At 35.6% G+C, this 21061-nt stretch overlaps 4 protein-coding genes across 4 annotated transcripts in view; 1 reads left to right on the top strand and 3 right to left on the bottom strand.

Annotated features, from left to right (window-relative positions):
- Positions 1-201: 201 nt before the first annotated feature.
- LOC131848876 (venom serine carboxypeptidase-like) lies at positions 202-1787 on the bottom strand. The gene has a single exon (XM_059198826.1). The coding sequence runs from the start codon at positions 1677-1679 to the stop codon at positions 273-275; it is 1407 nt and encodes a 468-aa protein (XP_059054809.1). The 5' UTR covers positions 1680-1787; the 3' UTR covers positions 202-272.
- An 889-nt stretch (positions 1788-2676) lies between these two features.
- On the top strand, positions 2677-4671 carry LOC131848859 (venom serine carboxypeptidase). The gene has a single exon (XM_059198807.1). It carries the CDS (start codon positions 2824-2826, stop codon positions 4243-4245), a length of 1422 nt encoding a protein of 473 aa, XP_059054790.1. The 5' UTR covers positions 2677-2823; the 3' UTR covers positions 4246-4671.
- A 507-nt stretch (positions 4672-5178) lies between these two features.
- On the bottom strand, positions 5179-6787 carry LOC131848860 (ATP-dependent RNA helicase WM6). The gene has a single exon (XM_059198808.1). The coding sequence runs from the start codon at positions 6680-6682 to the stop codon at positions 5402-5404; it is 1281 nt and encodes a 426-aa protein (XP_059054791.1). The 5' UTR covers positions 6683-6787; the 3' UTR covers positions 5179-5401.
- A 2525-nt stretch (positions 6788-9312) lies between these two features.
- LOC131848834 (nucleoredoxin-like) overlaps positions 9313-21061 on the bottom strand; it is a 66080-nt gene continuing 54331 nt past the window's right edge. Inside the window, exons 4-6 of the mRNA XM_059198778.1 lie at positions 14053-14257; positions 12718-12808; positions 9313-10643 (exon numbers count right to left, since the gene is read on the bottom strand). Of these exons, the coding sequence (XP_059054761.1) occupies positions 10222-10643; positions 12718-12808; positions 14053-14257 (718 nt within the window). The 3' untranslated portion in view covers positions 9313-10221. The remainder of the gene's footprint in view (positions 10644-12717; positions 12809-14052; positions 14258-21061) is intronic.

Raw genomic sequence — 21061 nt, 5'->3', positions numbered from 1 at the left:
TGAAACACCACCTCCCTAGTGTGATGTAACATCTATAAATTTGAAGTGATTCGAAATTTTTTTTAAAAGTGACGTCACGATTTTTAGTACTATTTGATTTGTAGTACTTGTCACAATGTTATACTTTATCGACCACCTTGCTATTTACGCTTCCAAAACTAAAGCCGAATCGTGGATGATACAAATAAAACAATATTTAAAAATGTAAAAACTCATAATTTAATGTCAAAAATAAAGCCATGAATTGTAACAGACTATTTCAAGTGTTTTCTTTACAGTTTATTTCTAATAAATCTTGTTATCAGATCTAACGCCCAACGTGGCTGGTCATGAGGCACCATATGACCAGCATCCCGTACTAGCACCTCGGTCAGGTTACCAGCTTTCTTCACATACCCTGCTATATCTTCACCTACACGCCAAATGTGTCTCGGAGCTATTTTATACTCCTCTGCTGCCGAGAAGTTCAAGTTACGGAGGAAATTCTCAGTCAATGGGTATGCCACAATGATATCTAATTGGCCATTGTAAAACAAGATTCGGTAATGGGACAATAGCTCTGAGACATAAGGTGCAACTGATTTTAGAATATCATAAGCTAAGTGCAATTGTACTTCTTCACCGGAATTAAATGGCAACCCACCGACATGCACACTCTTTCGAACCTTATCATTCTGCAGCAACTTAGCAAGCATGGCTGTATTAATATCTTCTTTAGTGTACAAAAAGTTGTAGTAATCCTCAAATCCCGTGAATGCTTTGAAATATGAAAAATTAGTTAGCGCTCCATCCATCAATTTGTCCATAAGAAAGTCAGCTGCCTGCCAATTATTTTCTTTAATTTCAGTAACAATTTTTGTTTGCAAATTCTCAAAAATCAACAATTGGTTGTTGTCTATCAAACCATGTTGATAGAGATAATTCCCATAATCTATTTGGTGGACAGGATCACAGTAAGCATTTCCCATCGCTAACCCTTTCAAATTAATAATACTTTCACCACCATTTAAATTTTGATTATGAATTTCCATAGCTAATGCCGGTACATATTTCCCTGCATATGATTCACCAGTAATGTAAAACTCATTGTTTTTTAAATTTGGAAACATAGTAAAGAATTGTTGTAAACTGCTATAAAGTCCTTTAGCTACACAGTCTTCATCAGAACAGTAGCCTTTTTCATTATCAGTAAAGCTAAAACCTGTACCGACTGGGTTGTCTATAAAAATTAGGTGATGATTTAGAGCCCAATGATATTTTCTAAGAGCAAACCCGTCCCTCTTTGCTATTAAAGGGCCTAATTCTGTAAATAAACCAAATAACGAACTGCCCCCAGGTCCACCCTGGAGCCAGAGTATCACAGGCGCGGACGCATTTTTGGAAAATGGCGGGAAATACCAAAAATATTGGTTGGAGTTGTATGTTTCTTCAACTGTAAAGAAGCCGGCGTAACTCACGAAACCAATTTTATCTGTTATGGAGACGCGTGAGAGGTTTTGGGCTTCGAGAACTAGACCTTTTTTTATATACGGCGTAAGTATTAAGGGGTCACCGGCATCGCTCAGTTTCGCTTCCAATTTTAAACGAGGATACACATACGGAAATATTATTCCAAGCACCGATGGATATACACCGAACAATAACGTAATTAACAAAACACAACGATCATATAAATACATGTTTGTTACATAGTATTATTAATGTTATGGAATTTGAATAAATGAAATAGCTTTGTGAATTTCTTGTGTTTATTGAGATTAGCTAATTGGCACGATTGGCAGCCCATATGATAGTGATAGACGTCAGTGTCAAATGTCAAATCAACAAAGATTTTGACCTTAGGGATGCAAATTGCCATAAAAGATCGATATGTTTTAAAATATTATTTTGTTTTTGTAGGAGATGTATAGTTTTGTAAATAACCTCGACGAAAAAAAGATTTATTACCTAAGCTTAATATGTGTGTCTGTCTGTGGCTTCGTTATATAGCTATATTCGGTTCTATAGCTTCTAAATTTTGAGGATTATCGTATATAAATTGACGAGATTGAAAGTTCTTTGCTTTGATTTAGCTATTCAGACGTTTAAATACTTGACGCGTTCTCTAATTGACCATGGGATTTCACCAACACTACCAAGCAATTTTAATAACGTAAATAAATTTAAATTTAATCACAATTTACCGGATTTTAAAAGCAGTTTTTATCTATCGAAGTGTTAATACATGTGTAGCAGCATACTTTCTACACGTGCCATCCTTAATCCTTATAATTTCCTAAAATTCTTATCGCACGGCACGTGTAACATAAGCAACTCAGCGGCGCGACCTTCAAACCGTTGCTACCGGCAGCAGCGCGTGTACGCGATACGTGTAACTTTGTATAAGGCCGAAACATCTCCTTAATAAAAACACTATTCTGTCTCTCCTATCTATCATTTCAAGCTCCCAAGTTCTCGACCTAGTAGGTCCTAGACCTAACATTCACCCCCTTAAACATGATTTTAATTTGAGTTTATTTTTTTTAAACACAGGAAAAAGCCTAAAACAAAAACACTAATGTTTTATTTAAACGTCTGAATAGTGATCACTAACGTTTTATCAGATATGAAAAACAGTGATTTTATTAAAAAAAATGATAGGTAAAAGAATGTCGATGTCGATATTTCCTTACTGAAGCACTATGTATATATAAATAATCGGTGTACTGATATAAGTTGTTGAACTGAATTTATAGTGAAATTAATTAGTAACGCTTTCTCATTTAGTTTTTAATGAACCAACTAAATATCGTTTAATTTTTGTGCATTCTATATGTCCTGAAAATGAATCGCCTATTTTTTTATTTATTTACTATACAATTTTTTGTATGTGTCCGGTGTTTCCTTCACCGGTATCCACATATAGAGCTCGGCGAGCGCGATGGCGACGACGCCGGCGACCCGCTCTTCCTCACGCAGTACGTGGAAAGCGGGAATATCACGGAAGGAAGACGACTGGCGCGCGTTCCCTTCACCGAAAGTTTAGGAATCAAAAGTTACGCCGGCTACTTTACAGTGAATAAGGCTTATGACTCCAATCAGTTCTTCTGGTACTTTCCTGCTATGTTACCTGATAATAAGTATGCTCCAGTGGTAGTGTGGCTTCAGGGTGGTCCAGGCGCTACCTCCTTATACGGTCTGTTTACAGAAAATGGTCCTATCAAAGTGGTAAATGAAAAATTTGTACGTCGGAAGTACAATTGGGCGCTGAATCATCACATTATTTATATTGACAACCCTGTGGGCACGGGGTTCAGTTTTACTAAGGACGTAAAGGGATATTGCACAGATGAGGTGCAGGTTGGTGAGCAGTTGTACTCAACTGTGATGCAGTTCTTACAATTGTTTCCAGAACTGCAGCAGAATAAGTTTTTCGTTACTGGCGAGTCCTACGCTGGGAAGTATGTGCCGGCTCTGGCATATACCATTCATAAGAAGAATCCTAGTGCAAAATTGAAGGTAAACTTGAAGGGTGTAGCTATTGGTAATGGTTTAAGTGACCCGCAACACCAGATGTTGTATAGTAAGTATTTGTATCAAATCGGACTCATTGATTGGAATCAAGAAAAAGTATTCTCCGAGTTTGAACAGAAAACTGTGAGTTATATACAAAGCGGGAAATGGGAGGAAGCATTTAATACATTCGATACACTTCTCAATGGTGACTTAATTGATGGCAAAAGTATATTTTACAACATGACAGGTTTTAACTTTTATTTCAACTATCTCCATACAAAAGATTACACTAAGGAAGAATTTGGGATACTGTTACAGAAGAGTTCTGTACGTAAACAGATTCATGTGGGGAACAGGCCCTTCAACAATGGTACTGAAGTTGAGAAGCACTTGAAACAAGACGTCATGAAGTCAGTCGCACCTTGGGTAGCTGAGCTATTGGACAACTATTACGTTGTCATATACAATGGTCAACTTGATATCATTGTGGCATATCCGTTGACGGTGAATTACTTGAGAAACCTAAATTTCACAGGATCTGAAGAGTATAAGACAGCTAAGAGGTATATATGGGAAGTGGATGGTGAGGTAGCTGGATATGTAAAGCAGGCAGGCAAACTTGTCGAGATCTTAGTCCGCGATGCTGGCCACATGGTGCCAGGTGACCAGCCAAAGTGGGCACTTGACTTGATAACACGGTTTACACATGAGAAAACATACAATAAGCATCTTCAAAGAATTAGATTTTAAGTATTAATACTCATTTATATGTGGACAAAATGTCTTTTTGTACGAAATTTTTTAAACAATTTGTCTCGAGTTGATTTAAAATATTGTTAATAATTGTTCCTATCTAAGATTATTTTAAATGTCCTAACTACATTGCAAGTTTATGTTTAGTGATTATCATCAAAAATGCTTGTAACTGAAACTGTAATAAGAGTAGATAAGCAAGCATCTTATATTATTGTAACTTGAATCTCTACATGAGTGCTCTCTAACCAGTGAATGCTGACTGCTGATAATGAAAAAAACATTGTTTTCTCTGTAATGCTGACTAAACAAAGATGTCATTGAAATTACCTGTGTAGGTAAATAAGTAGCTTGTTTGATGTAAACAAAACTCTTAAAATTGTTACTTATTTTGTATACAATAAAGTATATTTCCAATTTTAATATTTCTCCTGAGTTTATTTGCCTAAAACATATTTATATAAGTGGTCATCACATTTTCCATATGCCCAATATCAGTTTGAGAAATTTCATGAAGACCTGATGACTAATACAGTGGTAGCACTAGTAACACTTCAAAACTCACTCTAAAATAAGTAATGTTCATTATATACCATAATAGTTTTTCAAAGTTGTATTATAATAGTTAGTTTTAGTGCTAATTGGTAGTTTGTATTCACACACTTTAAACTTAAAACTGTAATGTAAGAATAAAATTATTTAAAAGAGCAACACACAAGTTTCTTGCTCGTTCTTCTTGTGATGAGACAGCTTTCTGAATGAGTGGTAGATTAAAAAAAATGTGATGACTATTCAAAAGTGCTTCAATGTAAGTTTATTTGAATAAATGATTTTCTATTCTATTCTTAAAGCAAAGGGGAAAAGGTGTGAATTTAGAAAGTTTCTAAGATGGAGATCACTGGGAAAAAGTAAAAAATACTACAATTTTAGTACAATATAATATGTAATGTCACTTTAATTAGAGACTGTAGTGTTATGAAAACGAAAACCTATAATTACATGAACATATTACGGTCACTTAGTACTGTGGAAATTAACAAAACCTTAGATTTACTAAACACTCATTGAACATACAGTTATAAATGACATTTTAACTTTACCACAGCTGATGGGACCATGTAGTTAAAAAGGAATGACAAACTAAATCTCTCTCCTATCGTCCTTCTATGTAAGTAGACAATTCAATTTCTTCAGGCAGCTCCGTGATGTTGACGTCAAAACGGTCCTGTACCTCGTTCAGGATCTTGGCATCGCCTTCATCAGATACCATTGTAATCGCAAGCCCTTTGGTTCCAAATCTTCCTGCTCGAGCTACTCTGTGCAAATATGTGTCAGAGTCTTCAGGCATGTCGTAATTGAACACAATGTTGACTCTTTCTATATCCATCCCTCGTCCAAACAGATTAGTGGCCACGAGTATCCTCTTTTGGAAGTCTTTGAACTGCTGGTACCGGGAGAGACGCTCATCTTGAGTCATGCTGCGGTGGATGCCGATCGCCGGGAAGTTCTGGTCTGTCAGCAGCTGCGCCAAGGCTATACAGCGCTGTACGGACTTCACAAATATAACTACTTGATTAAATTCTAACACATCCAAAAGCTCAAACAGCTTCTTGTTCTTCTCATTCTCCTTAAGTTTAACATAGTGCTGCTGCAATCCATGCAGCGTCAGTTTGGCTTCATCATCCACATACACCTCCATGGGGTCTTGCATGAATTTTTTACATACTGGACGAATTTCTTTACTCAATGTTGCCGAAAACATCATAACTTGTTTCCCATGGGGTGTATTTCTGAATATTTCCTGCACATCTCGTCTCATGTCCAGAGATTCGAGCATTTTATCACACTCATCAAGTATGAAGTGTTTCAAGTGTTTTAGATTCAGTTTCTTACTATTCACTAAGGCGAGGATGCGGCCAGGAGTGCCAACAACGATATGAGGGCACGCTGTTTTGAGTACCTCCTCGTCCTTCTGTATGGGCATCCCGCCAAAAAACACCGATACCTTCACACCCGGCATGTATTTGGAGAATCTCTCGTATTCCTTGCTGATTTGAAAAGCGAGCTCCCTTGTGTGGCACATAACTAGCACATACACAAGATCTTCAATCGACTCCAGTTGCTGCAAGGTCGCCAAAACAAACACTGCAGTTTTACCCATACCGGATTTCGCTTGGCACAGAATATCCATGCCCAAAACGGCCTGCGGAATACACTCATGTTGTACTTCTGAAGGGTGCTCGAAACCACAGTCGACGATGGCGCGTAAAATCTCAGGTTTTAACAAGAAATCTCTAAAACCGGAACTGTGGATAGATACATACGATCCCTTAACCTCTTTCTTTGTTTGGGCCGCCTCTGTTGCTCCCTCAGTGGTCTGCTGATCCGCCTGTTCTTCATCTTCATAATCGAGAAGGTCGTCGTTATCAGCCATGATTTATTTATTTGTAAAAATAAGTATTATTCACGTACTAAGCACGTGAAAATTTTATTTTGTAAATCTTACTATTAACAATGGCGTCTTTGGCGTCAATAAACAGTGTTACCATATTTGAAATTACAAATTGTGCCCGTCTTTGATACGTAATATGCAAAATCGGCCAAAAGCAATTTATAAAAACGACGACCGGCCTTTTAAGTTGTTGATTTTTATTTTATATTTAAATGTATTACAAAATAGCATTAATTATTTGTTTCACATATTTCAGTTAAGTTTGATAATTTTGTTAAGTAAATTATAATGTGTACCTTTCTTATTTGTTTGCTAAATCGATTAATTTCATTTGAGTATATATTAAAAAGCAGTATTTGCTAGTTATTACTATTCAGTAATGACTTATTTTCTTAACAAAATGTTCATACAATAAGTACAGAAGTCACTTACGACCATATACATGTACGTAATATGAACGAGTTATAATTGTTAGTCCGTTTCTAGAAATCAGTTTTATACTGAAACAACATTTATAATATTTTAAATGAGCATCTGTATCCTTATGTGATTTAAATTATGAACTATCCATATACAAAAATAATGAGTTGATTAGATCTGGGAAATGTTATTTATCGGTTTACATCAGATTATGTTAAAAAAATCAAAGAAATGTCATGGACACAATAATAATAATAATGGTCTATTATAGACGACTTATAGCGTGATGGTCTGTAAAAAGCTCTTTTCGTAGCTGTATAAAACGATACGAGAGCGGCATAGCCTACCATAAGCTCGACAAGAGAAATTATTTGCAGTAGTCGGTACTGAGCCGCCTAGATGGCGTTTCCGTCTCTTGTCAGCAAGTCTTTGAATCCAGGCATCATGGACATAAGAGTGTCAAATTTGTTGTATTAAAACTGATAATTTAATTCGTTTTCATTGCAAAATATCACGTTTATTATTACAAATTACAATACATTAGAAGATGCTTATCTAGCCATAACGGCACGAAATTCCCACGTATGGTATCATATGATCAGTAATAGTGTTGTTCAGTGTTGTTGCACAATAATGAGCAAATATCTGTATCGAATTATCGATTAAATTGTTTACTGTACATTGGTAGCTGATATTATACCATTTATGTAGCTATATTTATGTGTAAAAATAATACTAGTTCGATTTCTATTAATTGTCTTCTATTCAATGTTAATTAACATATATTATACTATGAATCGGAGGATATTAGTCGATATTATTAGAGATAATATCATGAAAAATATAAGAAAAACTCGAATTAGTCAGGTTATTACGTAACCATTATATCGGTTTAACGTTCAGAGTTCTCCTCGTTATGAAGGCGTTCGAGGACTAGGTCTGCCCTGGTCTTATTATGTTTTTTTTGTGCCAGGTGCACCGGGGACGGTTTGCGTAAGGTGACCAACAATTTTTTGTTCAAAAAGAGTACACTTTGCAAGTATTTCATAGGTGAAAAAAAAAAACAAAAATCAATAAAAACTTTATTTTCTTTTAAATGTTTTTTTTTTGCTAAATGAGGATGTTCGTCTAATGATGTAGCCACATCCGAACAACTTTCATTTTACATATTAATTTTGACTGTTAAGCCAGCAGATAATAATCGTTCGCTAGTGAAAATAATGTTCAGGTACTAATGCCTGTTGACCTTTTCAACAGCAGCATTAATGCCTGGACATCATAACGAAATTTCTATTACAATTTTTAAATTTTCATGTGGGATATGTTCATCTCCTAAATGCCGAAAGATTTCTACCCGTCTTTTGTCAAGTTCTATTTTCTCATCTTTTCATTTCTTCAATTTTTGTTATTTTAAATATAAATTTACTCATACTATAAATGAGTATAAAAATTATACAAATGAGTACTTTCAGAGTACAGGATTTGAAAAGAGTACGGTTTGTGAAAAAAGAGTACAAAAGTCAATAAATGAGTATAGTTGATCACTTTAGTTTACGCGACTGATTGCCGCACTATGTCTGTAAGGAATGCCGTATGGTTTTTAGCCGGTAGGAGTCCGTACTGTTTCTTGGGTCCGGTACTATTCGTCGTCTAGAACGCTTATGCGGGTCTCTCTGATGGATTTTTCCTATATTAACTTTTGCTGTAAATATTTACATTGCACTGTACTCGGCTTATCTACTCTATTTTATTGTTCTGAAAATTCGTTAAGTTAATAAATATAATAGCTACTTGGAATATCAAAATAAATCAGTTATATTTATCAGAGCAGTCCAGTTTCTACAAGATGCATGGTAAAGCCAGATAGAAATAATTGTACAGTTTTCATAAAATCGATTTATTTTCATCTCTATTTGTTTCTTACAATAAGGTCTAGTTTCTAATTAAATATAACTATAAAACTACTGCAGTAAAATGATACAAGTTTTGTTTGTATTAGAGAATAATATGTGACTTTTTATACGACAGTGTTGTGTTGACAAAGGAACATAAGCCACGCCTGATGGTAAACAAAAACATTAGTTTGACGACGGTGGTTTAGCGGTTTAAGACGTCGCTTTACTTCCTATGGTCTCGGATTCGATTCCTCTCACAATAAAGTTTGTTTTCACGAGTATGATTGTTTGTATTGGTGTGGTTGTTTCCTATGTAAATTATTTGCGTGAGCGACGATTACCATTTACCATCAGATGGGGCGTATGCTAACTTGCCACAGGTTAAAAAAAATCTTTCCTTCATTAACCTAGAACAGCCTATTGTCTTTAATACTTTAAAAACTAACAACTACAATTACTTACTAGAGAAATAGGCCATAGATCTTTCTGAGTGCCGTTTTAACCATATTTGGGGCCGGGGTGCAGGTGGACAAAAATACAAAATTAACATTATTTATATTAATACTATATAATATGTGAATTTAATAGGTAATTAGAGGTATATATTTATATTATATTGTTGTGTACTTGTACTGGCTAATCAGAAATGTATTTTTTCTTCTTCTAAAATAAATCATATCATATCATATCATATCTAAAATAGTTCTTTTATTGTAATTTCTTTTATACTTCAATGTTTTGTGAATCGTTCATATATAAATCTCCGTATCCCTAGTTTTTTTCTTCTATTTTCTTTTACATCTATACATATAAATAAAATTGGAGTGTCTGTATAAATACGGTACATACACCAAAATAGCATTTTTTACAATTTTTGTCTGTCTGTCGGTCTGTTTGTTTCGGCTAATCTGTGAAATGGCTGGACCGATTTTGACGGGACTTTTCTTGGCAGGTAGCTGATGTAATAAGGAGTAACTTAGGCTACTTTTATTTTAGAAAAAAAAGTTAAATTCCACGCGGACGAAGTCGCGTGTACAGCTAGTATAAAATAAAACTACAACAATTATTATTTATTTTTGTGCAATAACGTTGACCTAGATTGAATTTAGAGGTTAATAAAACCTGATTTCATCGCATCAGGCTGCACCCCTTGAACCATCAGGTAAAAACGGCCATGATCATTCTAGAACCACAGACAATCTAGAACTAACATTTCTCACTATACGGCTTCAAAGGTTTAAAATCCGCGTTACCACTCAGGTAAGCGTCGACGAAGTTCTGCACCGAATCCGTTGTGATCTCGTCCCCGTACTTCATGGTCACCAGCTTCTGTTTCGGGAAGTCGATCACCGTCAGCAACGGTACAGCATCATCCAAGCCTATATGCTCCCTCAACATATCAGCACTATCTGCCCCGTCGACTCCTATGTAGAACATCGTGTGCTTGAAGGACTTTTTCTTCACTCGAGAATGTTTGGACGTGGGGTAGTCGAAGTCCATGGTTTCATCGTCTGAGGAGTTCTGGTAGGGGCAGAATCCAGGGTATTGGATGCTGCATTCCTCGTAGTAGGATTCCGCTGACGGCGTGAGGACCGACTCGGCGAATTCTATCTCGGAGTCTTCATCATCTGAAAATAAATATTAATTCATATATATAGGTCTCATTATTGTGATAAAGTGAAATATATTCTATTTAATTTATACTATTCACTGTGCGTAAGACTTAATTCAAAATATAATTATTTATTTTCGGACAACCAAAACCATTGTTCGTGGGTTTTTTTATGGGTGATAATGGAACGGTGCACCAGCCTGCGCTAACGGTTTACGCTGGCGGGGCACCAGTGGAGGATGATAAGATGAACATGAGGTCAGGTCAGTTAGCCCATTGTTTGTTTCCAGGGGAACCGCGTGGAGGTCAACCTGACATGGTACATTGCTAGTAATAGGGTCATGAGTCCACATTACTGACAATTTGTTTTTCTTTCATTAAATTAGTCACTGAAGAGTCTCTTACAAGGGCTAGAGCTTTAATTATTGTTTAATATAAATTAGATTGATATTTTGATGGATTTCAACTTTGTAATTCTTGACGTGTATTAGGAGTATTTTCAAAGCAAGGAAAACTTCTTTTGCTGTAAGTTCGCAGTTATAGTTTAATACCATCTCACAAAGCATGATCTAGTAGTTGACTTTTCTTGCAACGTCCAGCTCCAGTACATTAGTCACAAACATTTTTATTGTATTTATCTATTCTAAATTAGTTTTGTTATTATTTTTAGACCATGGGGTTGACGAAAAAATTGGTATTTGGAACAGATAAGGGATTGTTAGTAATGTGGATTATTAACCCCCATTGGTAGCTGTACCATGTCAGGTTGACCTCTACGCGGTTCCCCCTGGAAACCATCGTGATAAATTCCACGAATTTGCCACGATGGGCTAACTGACCTGATCTCAGGCTCATCTTATCATACTCCACTGGTGCCCTACCAGCGTGAACCGTTAGCGCAGGCGGGAACACAATTCCATTATCATCATTAAAAAAAAATAGTACAGATAAAAAAACGAAGGCACTCAGAACTTGTATACCTTAAACAGAACCACCCTCAAGATTACGTACTTAACGGCAATAAAGATCTCGAAGATTAATGATGCTTTTAGTAAATGTTATCCGAGTCTCATTATTATGAACCTTATCGCAACGTAATAGAGTATATATTACGGTGTAATCTTCAACAGTTTTAATTATTTGTAATGATGTAGATATTATTATGAGGTTAAGTAATAAAAATGTTTTCGTTTGTACGATAGTATCTGGCCTTAGATATAGAAAAATCGATACCCGAGTCGAATAATTGTAATGCGAGCGTTGCGATTATTAAATTTATTTTTAGGTAAGGTCCAAGATGCTTATGTATACATAGAAGCCTTGCCTTTCATCATTATATAGTATAAAATAAAGTCGCTGTCGCTGTCTGTCCGTCCCTATGTACATCTTTAAAACTACGCAACGGATTTTGAAGCGGTTGTTTTAAATAGATAGAGTGATTTAAGAGGAAGGTTTATATGTATAATATATGTACAGCCTTGCGAAGCCGGGGCAAGTAGCTAGTTACATAGTATAAAACAAAGTCGCTGTCGCTGTCTGTCTGTCCCTATGTATGCTTAATCTTTAAAACTACGCAACGGATTTTGAAGCGGTTTTAAATAGATAGAGTGATTCAAGAGGAAGGTTTATATGTATAATACATGTACATCCGGGCTAAGCCAGGGCGAATAGCTAGTATTGTATATATTAAGCATTTAGTTACTTAAATGTCAAAGTAATTACAAATCATGATGTAAGAAAAACAATAATCCACAAATATTGTTTTGCCATTTATATAACGTCGACGACCTCGGTGATGTAGCGCTTTACGTCCAATGGTCGCGGGTTCGATTCCTCGCACGGCACAAACATTTGTATTCAGGAGTATGGTTGTCTGTATCGGTATGGGTCTGGGTCTGGGTCTTTTCTATGTATAGTATAATATGTATGTACGAAAAAAAAATTATCTATGTATGTATTTGTATCAGTTATCTAGTACCCATAACACAAGCTTTAGCTAGCTTAACTTGGGTCTAGATGGCGCTGTGTGAATTGTCCTGAGATTATTATTATTATATTAAAGTATCACTTGTTATATTGACATAACTTACCAATAAACAATACAACAGCTGGATGACGCGCCATCTTCAGCAGCGCCTGCTCGGTGAGAACCGACACTGGTCTTTGGGCCCACGGGAAATTCTGCAAACACGGTGAAAATATCTTGAAGCCACAAGTCATATTTATAACTATCTGTTCCCGCGACTTCGACCGCGTGGAATTTAACTTTATTTTTCTAAAATAAAAGTAGCCTAAGTTACTTCTTATTACATCAGCTACTTGCCAAAAAAAGTTCTGTCAAAATCGGTCCAGCCATTTCAGAGATTAGCCGGAACAAACAGACCGACAGACAGACAGACAAAAATTATAAAAAATGTTATTTTGGTATATGTACCGTATATATTCATATGCATGTAGTAAAAACAGGTTATTATTTTATTTATATGTATAGATGTATAGATTATTTTTTAATCTATACATCTATACATATAAATAAAATTGGAGTGTCTGTTTGTAATAACCTGTTTTTACTACATGCTACTTTACATTACTATGACTAAATAACAGATTGAATTATTTTGAATATATTTTTCGTTTTTTTCGCTATAACATAGGAATTATTTAGGAAAGGAAAGTACAAACAATCGAGAAAGGAAAGAAATCCAATCCAAATATCTTTATTCATGTAGGTCTATTACAGTCCCTTATGATATGTCAAATCTACCGTCAGTTCGGAGTGCTATTGAGCTAACATGAAACTCAACTCTTATTCCTTTCAAATGAGCTTGTACATGTTTATAAAAAAACTGATTCATTTTTAAATTCAAATTAGGGAGAAAAGACTGACCACAGCAGTTTTTAAGCCATAAAAATTTTAGCTCTGGACGATTGATACAGCGCCATCTAGTCCCACTGTAAGCAGAGACTTGTGTTATGGGTACTAGACAACTGATATAGGGGGATTGTTAGTAATGTGGACAAATGACCCCATTACTAGCAATGTACCATATCAGGTTGACCTCCACGCGGTTCCCCCTGGAATCCATCGTAATAAATTCTTAGTGAATTTGTTACGATGGGCTAATTAACCCGACCTCATGTTCATCTTATCATCCTCCACTGGTGCCCCGCCAGCGTAAACCGTTAGCGTAGGCGGGTGCATCATTCCATTATCCATTATCATCCATAAATAACTGATATACTTGTATATTTTTTTTTGTAAATACATATGTAATAAACATAGAAAACATCCAGTCTGATACAAACAATTCTACTCATAAATACAAATCTTTGCTACTAGCGAGGAATCGAACCCGCGACCATCGGAAGTAAAGCAGTGTGCTAAACCGTTAGACCACCGAGTTCGTTAGAACATCAATACTTACATATCCCAGTGGGTCAGCAGTCAAGTGTTGTCGGCCATTGGATGTGAGGACCTTCCCAGCTCCATCTGTGATGATCAGGGCGGGAATTCCGGCCACGCTGAGAGCAGCAGCCAGCGCCACCCGGGCCTCCGGTGCGGACCACGGCACTGACAGAGCTCCAACTCCTGACACCGACTGAACTGTCCGGTTGAAGGATTGTTCGCTTCTGTAATAGATTTCAATGAATTAATAGAAACAATAGTAATTTGAATGCCTCAATGGGCTAGCGATTTAGCACACCTCTTTGCTACCGATGTTCGCGGGTTATATTCCTCGTACGGTACAAACATTTGGGTATGATTGTTCGTATCGGTCCTTCGGTTTTGCTATGTATATTATTTAAAAAATGTATCTATCAGTTATAAAGTACCTATAACACAAGCTCTGTGTACCTTGGGACTAGATGTGGTACCACACCGCTTTACTTCAGATGGTCGCATATACGATATCATGATAGAGACTTATACAAATACTAGCTGTCCCGGCAAACGTTGTTTTGCCATATAAATTAATAACGCTATAAAAAAATAGGGGTTGATGATAGAAGGGGGAAAATTTAGGATTGTATGTATTTTTGTACGTTGTATCATAAAAAAAAACAGAAACTAAATTTTGTCTATAAATTAAATTTTGGGGTGGACTACCCCTAACATTTAGAGGGATGAAAAATAGATGTTGGCCGATTCTCAGACCTACTCAATACGCTCACAAAATTTCATGAGAATCGGTCAAGCCGTTTCGGAGGAGTATGAGAACGAAAACTGTGACACGAGAATTTTATATACAAGAAAATATACAGCTATGTCACGCTCGTCATACTGCGACTGCGCGCCGTGCAATATAGTGCATCTGTGGCGCATTACTTTTGCGCGGGAAAAATAAAAAACTTCTAAAATGGCTTCTTCTGCAGACATACTGATTAATTGTTGTTATATACGATTTGATGATAGAAACTTATACAAAGATATATTTTATGGAAATACATTAATAGAAAACACCCAGACCGATAAAAACAATATCCGAATCGAACCCACGACCATTTGAAGTAAAGCGGTGCAGCGGTGTGCTAAACCGCTAGACCACCGAGCCACTGGAATAGCAACGCATGAGTCTTATGGGGTCACATGACATGATGTCCATAGTCTGTATTAATTTCTGACACATGCTGATTGTAGCGAATTAAAAAAGAAATAATTTAGATCTTTTACGTCAAAAGGGAGATCTATTGTGCTGGCTTGCATTCCTTATTCCCAAGTATCCTAATTTCAAACTAGCGGTGCCATCTATGCGCCGATACAAGAAACCTTTTATCCCTTATCGACTCACAGCGGCTCTACACGTCATAGGTGCATTCAATATCCAACAAAACTTCTTTGCGTCGAGATGCGGTAATGGCGGCAGTGATTCATTTTAACTGATAACTTACAACAATTTAAATTGCTAATAACAGTTTGTGCTGGGCTAGCCCTTAGGCAGTGAAAAGTGTTTAAAGCTTTGGAAGACAAGTTTCTACATCAGTTCCAGTGAAATCAACCCTTTAAGAGAGGGGGGAAGGGGATTGTTAGTAATGTGGATTGATAACCCCATTGCTAGCAATGTACCATGTCAGGTCGACCTCCACGCGGTTCCCCCTGGAAACCATCGTGTTAAATTCCTGGTGAATTTGCATGATGGGCTAACTGACCTGACCTCATGCTCATCCTATCATCCTCCACTGGTGCCCCGCCAGCGTAAACCGTTAGCGCAGGCGGGTGCACCATTCCATTATCAACCCTAAAAAAAAAAACCCTTTAAGAGATCGCCCCAGCCATCAACTGTGAGTTTTTCCTTATGCAAGCTAGCCATTAGACGCTTCATTACTTAAACTCATATTTAAAAACTGAGCTATCTTCTTTTTACCCTCCCTGATCGGGTTCCAGGTTATAAACAATCCTTTTCAGGCCCGACCATCTATTACTTAACTGATTTAATATTATTGTGTATTTATATTTGACCCTAATAATTTAGTGCTGGTTGGTAGTTTGTATTCACACGTTTCGACTTGTAAATGTGAACTTACAAGGATTTTTTAAAAGAGCAACACACAAGTTCCTTGCTTGTTCTTCTTGTGATGAAACAAATTTCAGAATGAGTGGTAGATTAAAAAAAATATTATGACTATTCAGAAGTGCTTAAATAAAGTTTATTTGAATAAATGATTTTCTATTCTATTAAGTGAAGTGGACTACCGCAAAATAACATCTGATTCGACCAAATACATCAGCTATTTACCATCCAATGATATAAAACATATCTTATACACCGCAACAGAATCAATTCTACGTGATACGTAATTCGAGCACTAAAATAATACCTACAGTTGCTCCCCAAGCTCGTGTTTTCTTAAGAGCACGAAACATTATTACATATTCCATTTCGTGTACAATTTTCAGGAATATTGTTGCAGGAACATTCATCTCATATAAAGTGAGAGAGGCGCGGTGCGGCGCCGTCTGCAGAATTATTGTGCTCGTGTACTCTTGGGTATGGCCATAGATAACACTGAGACGTGTTCGGGACATGCTGTAATTTATGAGTTTTATACTACCTACGTGTAATATATACACTATGTATAATGTAATGCATATTTAATGTAAGTTTGAATACCTTAGCTGAGTTTCTTGTCAGTTCTTAAAATATAATATAATAATAATAATCTCAGGACAATTCACAGAGCACCATCTAGACCCAAGTTAAGCTAGCTAAAGTTTGTGTTATGGGTACTAGATAATTGATACAATTACTAATATAATAATATATATATATATATATATATATTTCGTAAATACATATTATATATACAAAACCCCCAGGCCGATACAAACAGTATACTCATGTTTATATATATATATATTTTTAAAATCACCTCAATGCCTACAATATTCACAATTACCTATCTCTTATTTGTTTTTATAATAATATAAACACTTCAACTTTTTCGCTCCAAAACTCCCGCTGCTTACGTTCAATCATCCGTCATCCACTTGTCAATGTCACATAGATTACTTTGGCTCTGGCCTCTGACGTTCCGTTTCAGGTTACATGATTATTGACTTTACCATTTTTAATTAATGGTGCATCACACGATAGTTAACAGTCGGCCATCCTGCAATAGTGTCTGGCCCAGACACATAGGTAACTGATGAGCGTAGTCATGCTTATCAAAGGATATAGTGTCTGTCTACAGGATCATATAACAAATACTAAATTAAATAAACTAAAGATATACATTACTTTCATAACATTGACTATCTTAGTATACTGTCAAAGGTTTACAATCTAAAATCAATACTAACAGAGCTAAGTTTCGGCATGCATTCAGAAATGCACAAAATATAACATAACATATATTAATTTACATAATCCAAATCACCCAAAAACATGAACAACCTTTTAGAGTAACAAACAATTATTTGGCGGTGATTGACTTCTATGAGTCAGACTGTAACATATCACCATCACAATGTAAGTTTCCGATCTTATGAACATTGCATTTTTTTATACCTCCAAAATAGAACTTGACATTCCACGTCATGAATATTTTAACGGATAAATTTAACATATCACATTACAAAAGGTAAAACTTAATTACCTACATATATAGAGAAAAAAAAATAAAGGGAAAGTAATATTCTCGTGACATAAAATTAGAACAAAATCGCTGCCTGCCTTCACCTAACCAATAGAAAATAACAGGTCAATATTATTCAAGTGGTTCTAATACCCTCAATACTACTACTACTATTTTACTTCGACGATACTCTTGATTTACCAGAGAATTATTTTAATATAACATAATTCATTGAATTTCAGTTATGATTTACTTAATAATACCATCAGCTCACTGGTCAAGTAATCTATTGCACCCTTTGAACCCTGTACATTTAGGGGACTATAAATGATTGTAGATACTGATCTCAATTTTCTTTACAACACCAGTTTAACATAAACCAAAACCCACTGTTCCAGATTAATGTGAAATAGAAATAATCTTTATTCAAATAAACTCAACACAAGCACCCTTGAGTAGTCAAGTTTTTTGAATCTATCGCTCATTCGGAACGCAGTTTCATCACAAGAAGAATAAACGAGAAACCTGTGTGTTGCTCCTTTAAATAAATATTGATTTACTTATATTTAATTAACAACAAGGATTAGGCATGCGGCAATCAACATAAAAACCGCTACGCACTTAATCTCCGTTCAATCAGACAACATTGACAGCGCTATGAATTTCAAGTTAGATATTTTCTAAAAAAAACACTGATTTATAAATGATGACATTTATAAATTCTTCAATTTTATAATAAGCCTTTTTTTTTTTTTTTACAAAGAAAATATTTTATGACACATTTGATTTCTTTTTCTGGCAAATTGAGTACAGACTCCGGGAGTCCGTTGCAAAACCCTGCGCAATCTCCATAAAACGAATTACCAACTTTCGTTAAACGAACGTGAGTTTAGTAAGCCTACTATTCACTTTATATTTAATCGATGGTATTCGTAGCCACTTCGGCCATCCAACGTTATCGAAGGGCCTCATTCGATATTATCATAACAGTTAACATCGGGTAATATAATAAAATTAAAATCATATAAAATTTAGTTTGAGATAATTTACATACTTAAAATATGAAAGTTGCCACTGACAACTACACATTACATTTCAACATCATGAATTCAGTCTTTGTTATATTTTTCCGCCTTAAGTTGTATCACTTAATTTTTCACACCAGGTACTAGTCAGCATCTCTGCAAACACGGCTGCCTAGCTAATTAGTGAAATACCTGTTAAAACAAAACATTAAAAAAAATGCCACCGCTTGCCCACTATGAGCTACGGTCTCAACAGATCTGGATTTTATTAGACTCAGCCACCGCTTGCCCGCACAAGGAGCTACGGCCTCAAACTGGTCAAATTCTCATTAGACTCAGCCACCGCTTGCCCACACAAGGAGCTACGGCCTCAAACTGGTCAGATTCTCATTAGACTCAGCCACCGCTTGCCGCCACAAGGAACTACGGCCTCCAACTGAAACACATCAAATATTTAACAACTGGTCATTTTCTCAATGAGGCATTCACCGCTTGCGCACGCAAGGAGTTACGGCCTCCAACTAGTCATATTCTTTATGGTACTATGCTATTTTTACTTCAGCCTCAAGTGCTCTACATTGCAACTCAACTATGGGTTATATGCACTCCCATCAAATTTTACTATTACTTTTTATTCTATTACATTTCTTTAAGAACTGGATTTCCTGGTTCCATTTTACTATTTCTCCAACGCTTTAAAGGACTTTATAACATTTAATCATAAGTTAATTCAATTTAATTATGTACCAAATTCGAATTATATATCTGGTTGATATATATCTATCAATTTCTGAACGAACTTGCAATATATTACTACCACATACCCTACTCCTATTATTATCTACCAAATCTTGAGTAGCATCAACAAAAAGCGAGTCGTTCGTTGTACGTCGCATTGAGCACACGCGGATCCCCATTTTCTCCGTGAACTAACGTATACGGAACCATCAGCCGCGATCTCAGCGCAATCATCTCATCAGTATATCATCAAATCTAAATCACCATCATTTACCTTAAAATCCATAAATCGTATTCATAGTCATATGATTATTATATTAATCTCATAATTTCATCGAAGTATTGCAAATCATTTTTCATTGTCATATCAACCGCCCGTTCTATTAGCCATTTTGCTCATAATTCAGCTTGTCATCGATTGTAACTCATCATTGTATCACTAGCATTCCTTAATCTTTCAGATCTATTCGTTCATGTACAACTCTTCACCGCGTATATTTACCGACTATTTTCCATCGAGGTGTATCAAATTTTACCTTGTGATCGTCCTTACTACAATCTTGCAGTGTAACTATCTTGTACACCTCGAGCGCTTTATTCATAATATTTCTAAAGTGTCTGTATACGGTGTCTGGGTTCTATAAATTAGCACCTCTTCTAATTTCCCATTAATTACAACACATTTTCTAAAATATTCTGCGTATTCGGCTGTAACTTTCTGCTTACTAGCAGACCATGTTATCAAGCCATTAGTTATATTTAAATTCCAGACACATAAAATCAGTTCTGAAAGGATTAATTTCAATTTAAACTATTTAGTTAGTACAATAGTCAATCCGATTTCTCCAAAGGGCGTTCAGCCACACATACAAGTGCATATAGGTGCTCAGACTAATCTATGGAATCAAATGCCCAGCATTTGATTGCGTTGATCATTACTTATAAAAATTTTAACTTCGTCGTCGTCAAAGACAACGCTTTAAATTTAATTCAATCTTATTATCTGATGAATATCAACCAAATATTTGAAAACAACATCACCGTTATTATTATAAACTTCCAATATCTCTACACCTGTAATTTTGTACAATTCAACATTAAAACACCCTCACTTATTTAATACATCCGTTCTCGTATGCTATGCAAGTGACAACATCAATTCTTATATGTTGATGAGTTCACTATTAAAAGCCTTAGTTAACACTTTTATTTTACTTCAACTCAACAATTATGTCAAAAGTTACAATGGTCTAAATACAACACATCCAATCTCATATTCAAGTCAATTGAGTCAACATGTATACCAACAATTCTTACATGCTCGTTAATTTAGCATTATACGCTTCGATTATTCTCTTTTTTTTTAATCAATTAAAATCTTAATAGATACAATATCTCAAGATTTAACAAAGGTTAACTAGAAATTAATAAAATTGGCAAAACCATCTACAACAGTAATTTATAACTGTAAACTGTAATCCTTAACAATATTTAACTTTCTTATATCTTAACTTTCATTTATATCCTCTAGTAACTTTTCTTATATATTCCTGGGATTAAATTGACAGATATAGCCTTACTTCCACAACTTATATTC

The sequence above is a fragment of the Achroia grisella genome, unplaced genomic scaffold (assembly GCF_030625045.1).
Source record: "Achroia grisella isolate CSIRO2021 unplaced genomic scaffold, CSIRO_AGI_Agris_v1 utg598, whole genome shotgun sequence".
In the NCBI taxonomy this organism is placed as follows: domain Eukaryota; kingdom Metazoa; phylum Arthropoda; class Insecta; order Lepidoptera; family Pyralidae; genus Achroia; species Achroia grisella.
The sequence above is the reverse complement of the archived record's forward strand: the minus strand, read 5'-3'. Positions and strand labels throughout refer to the sequence as shown.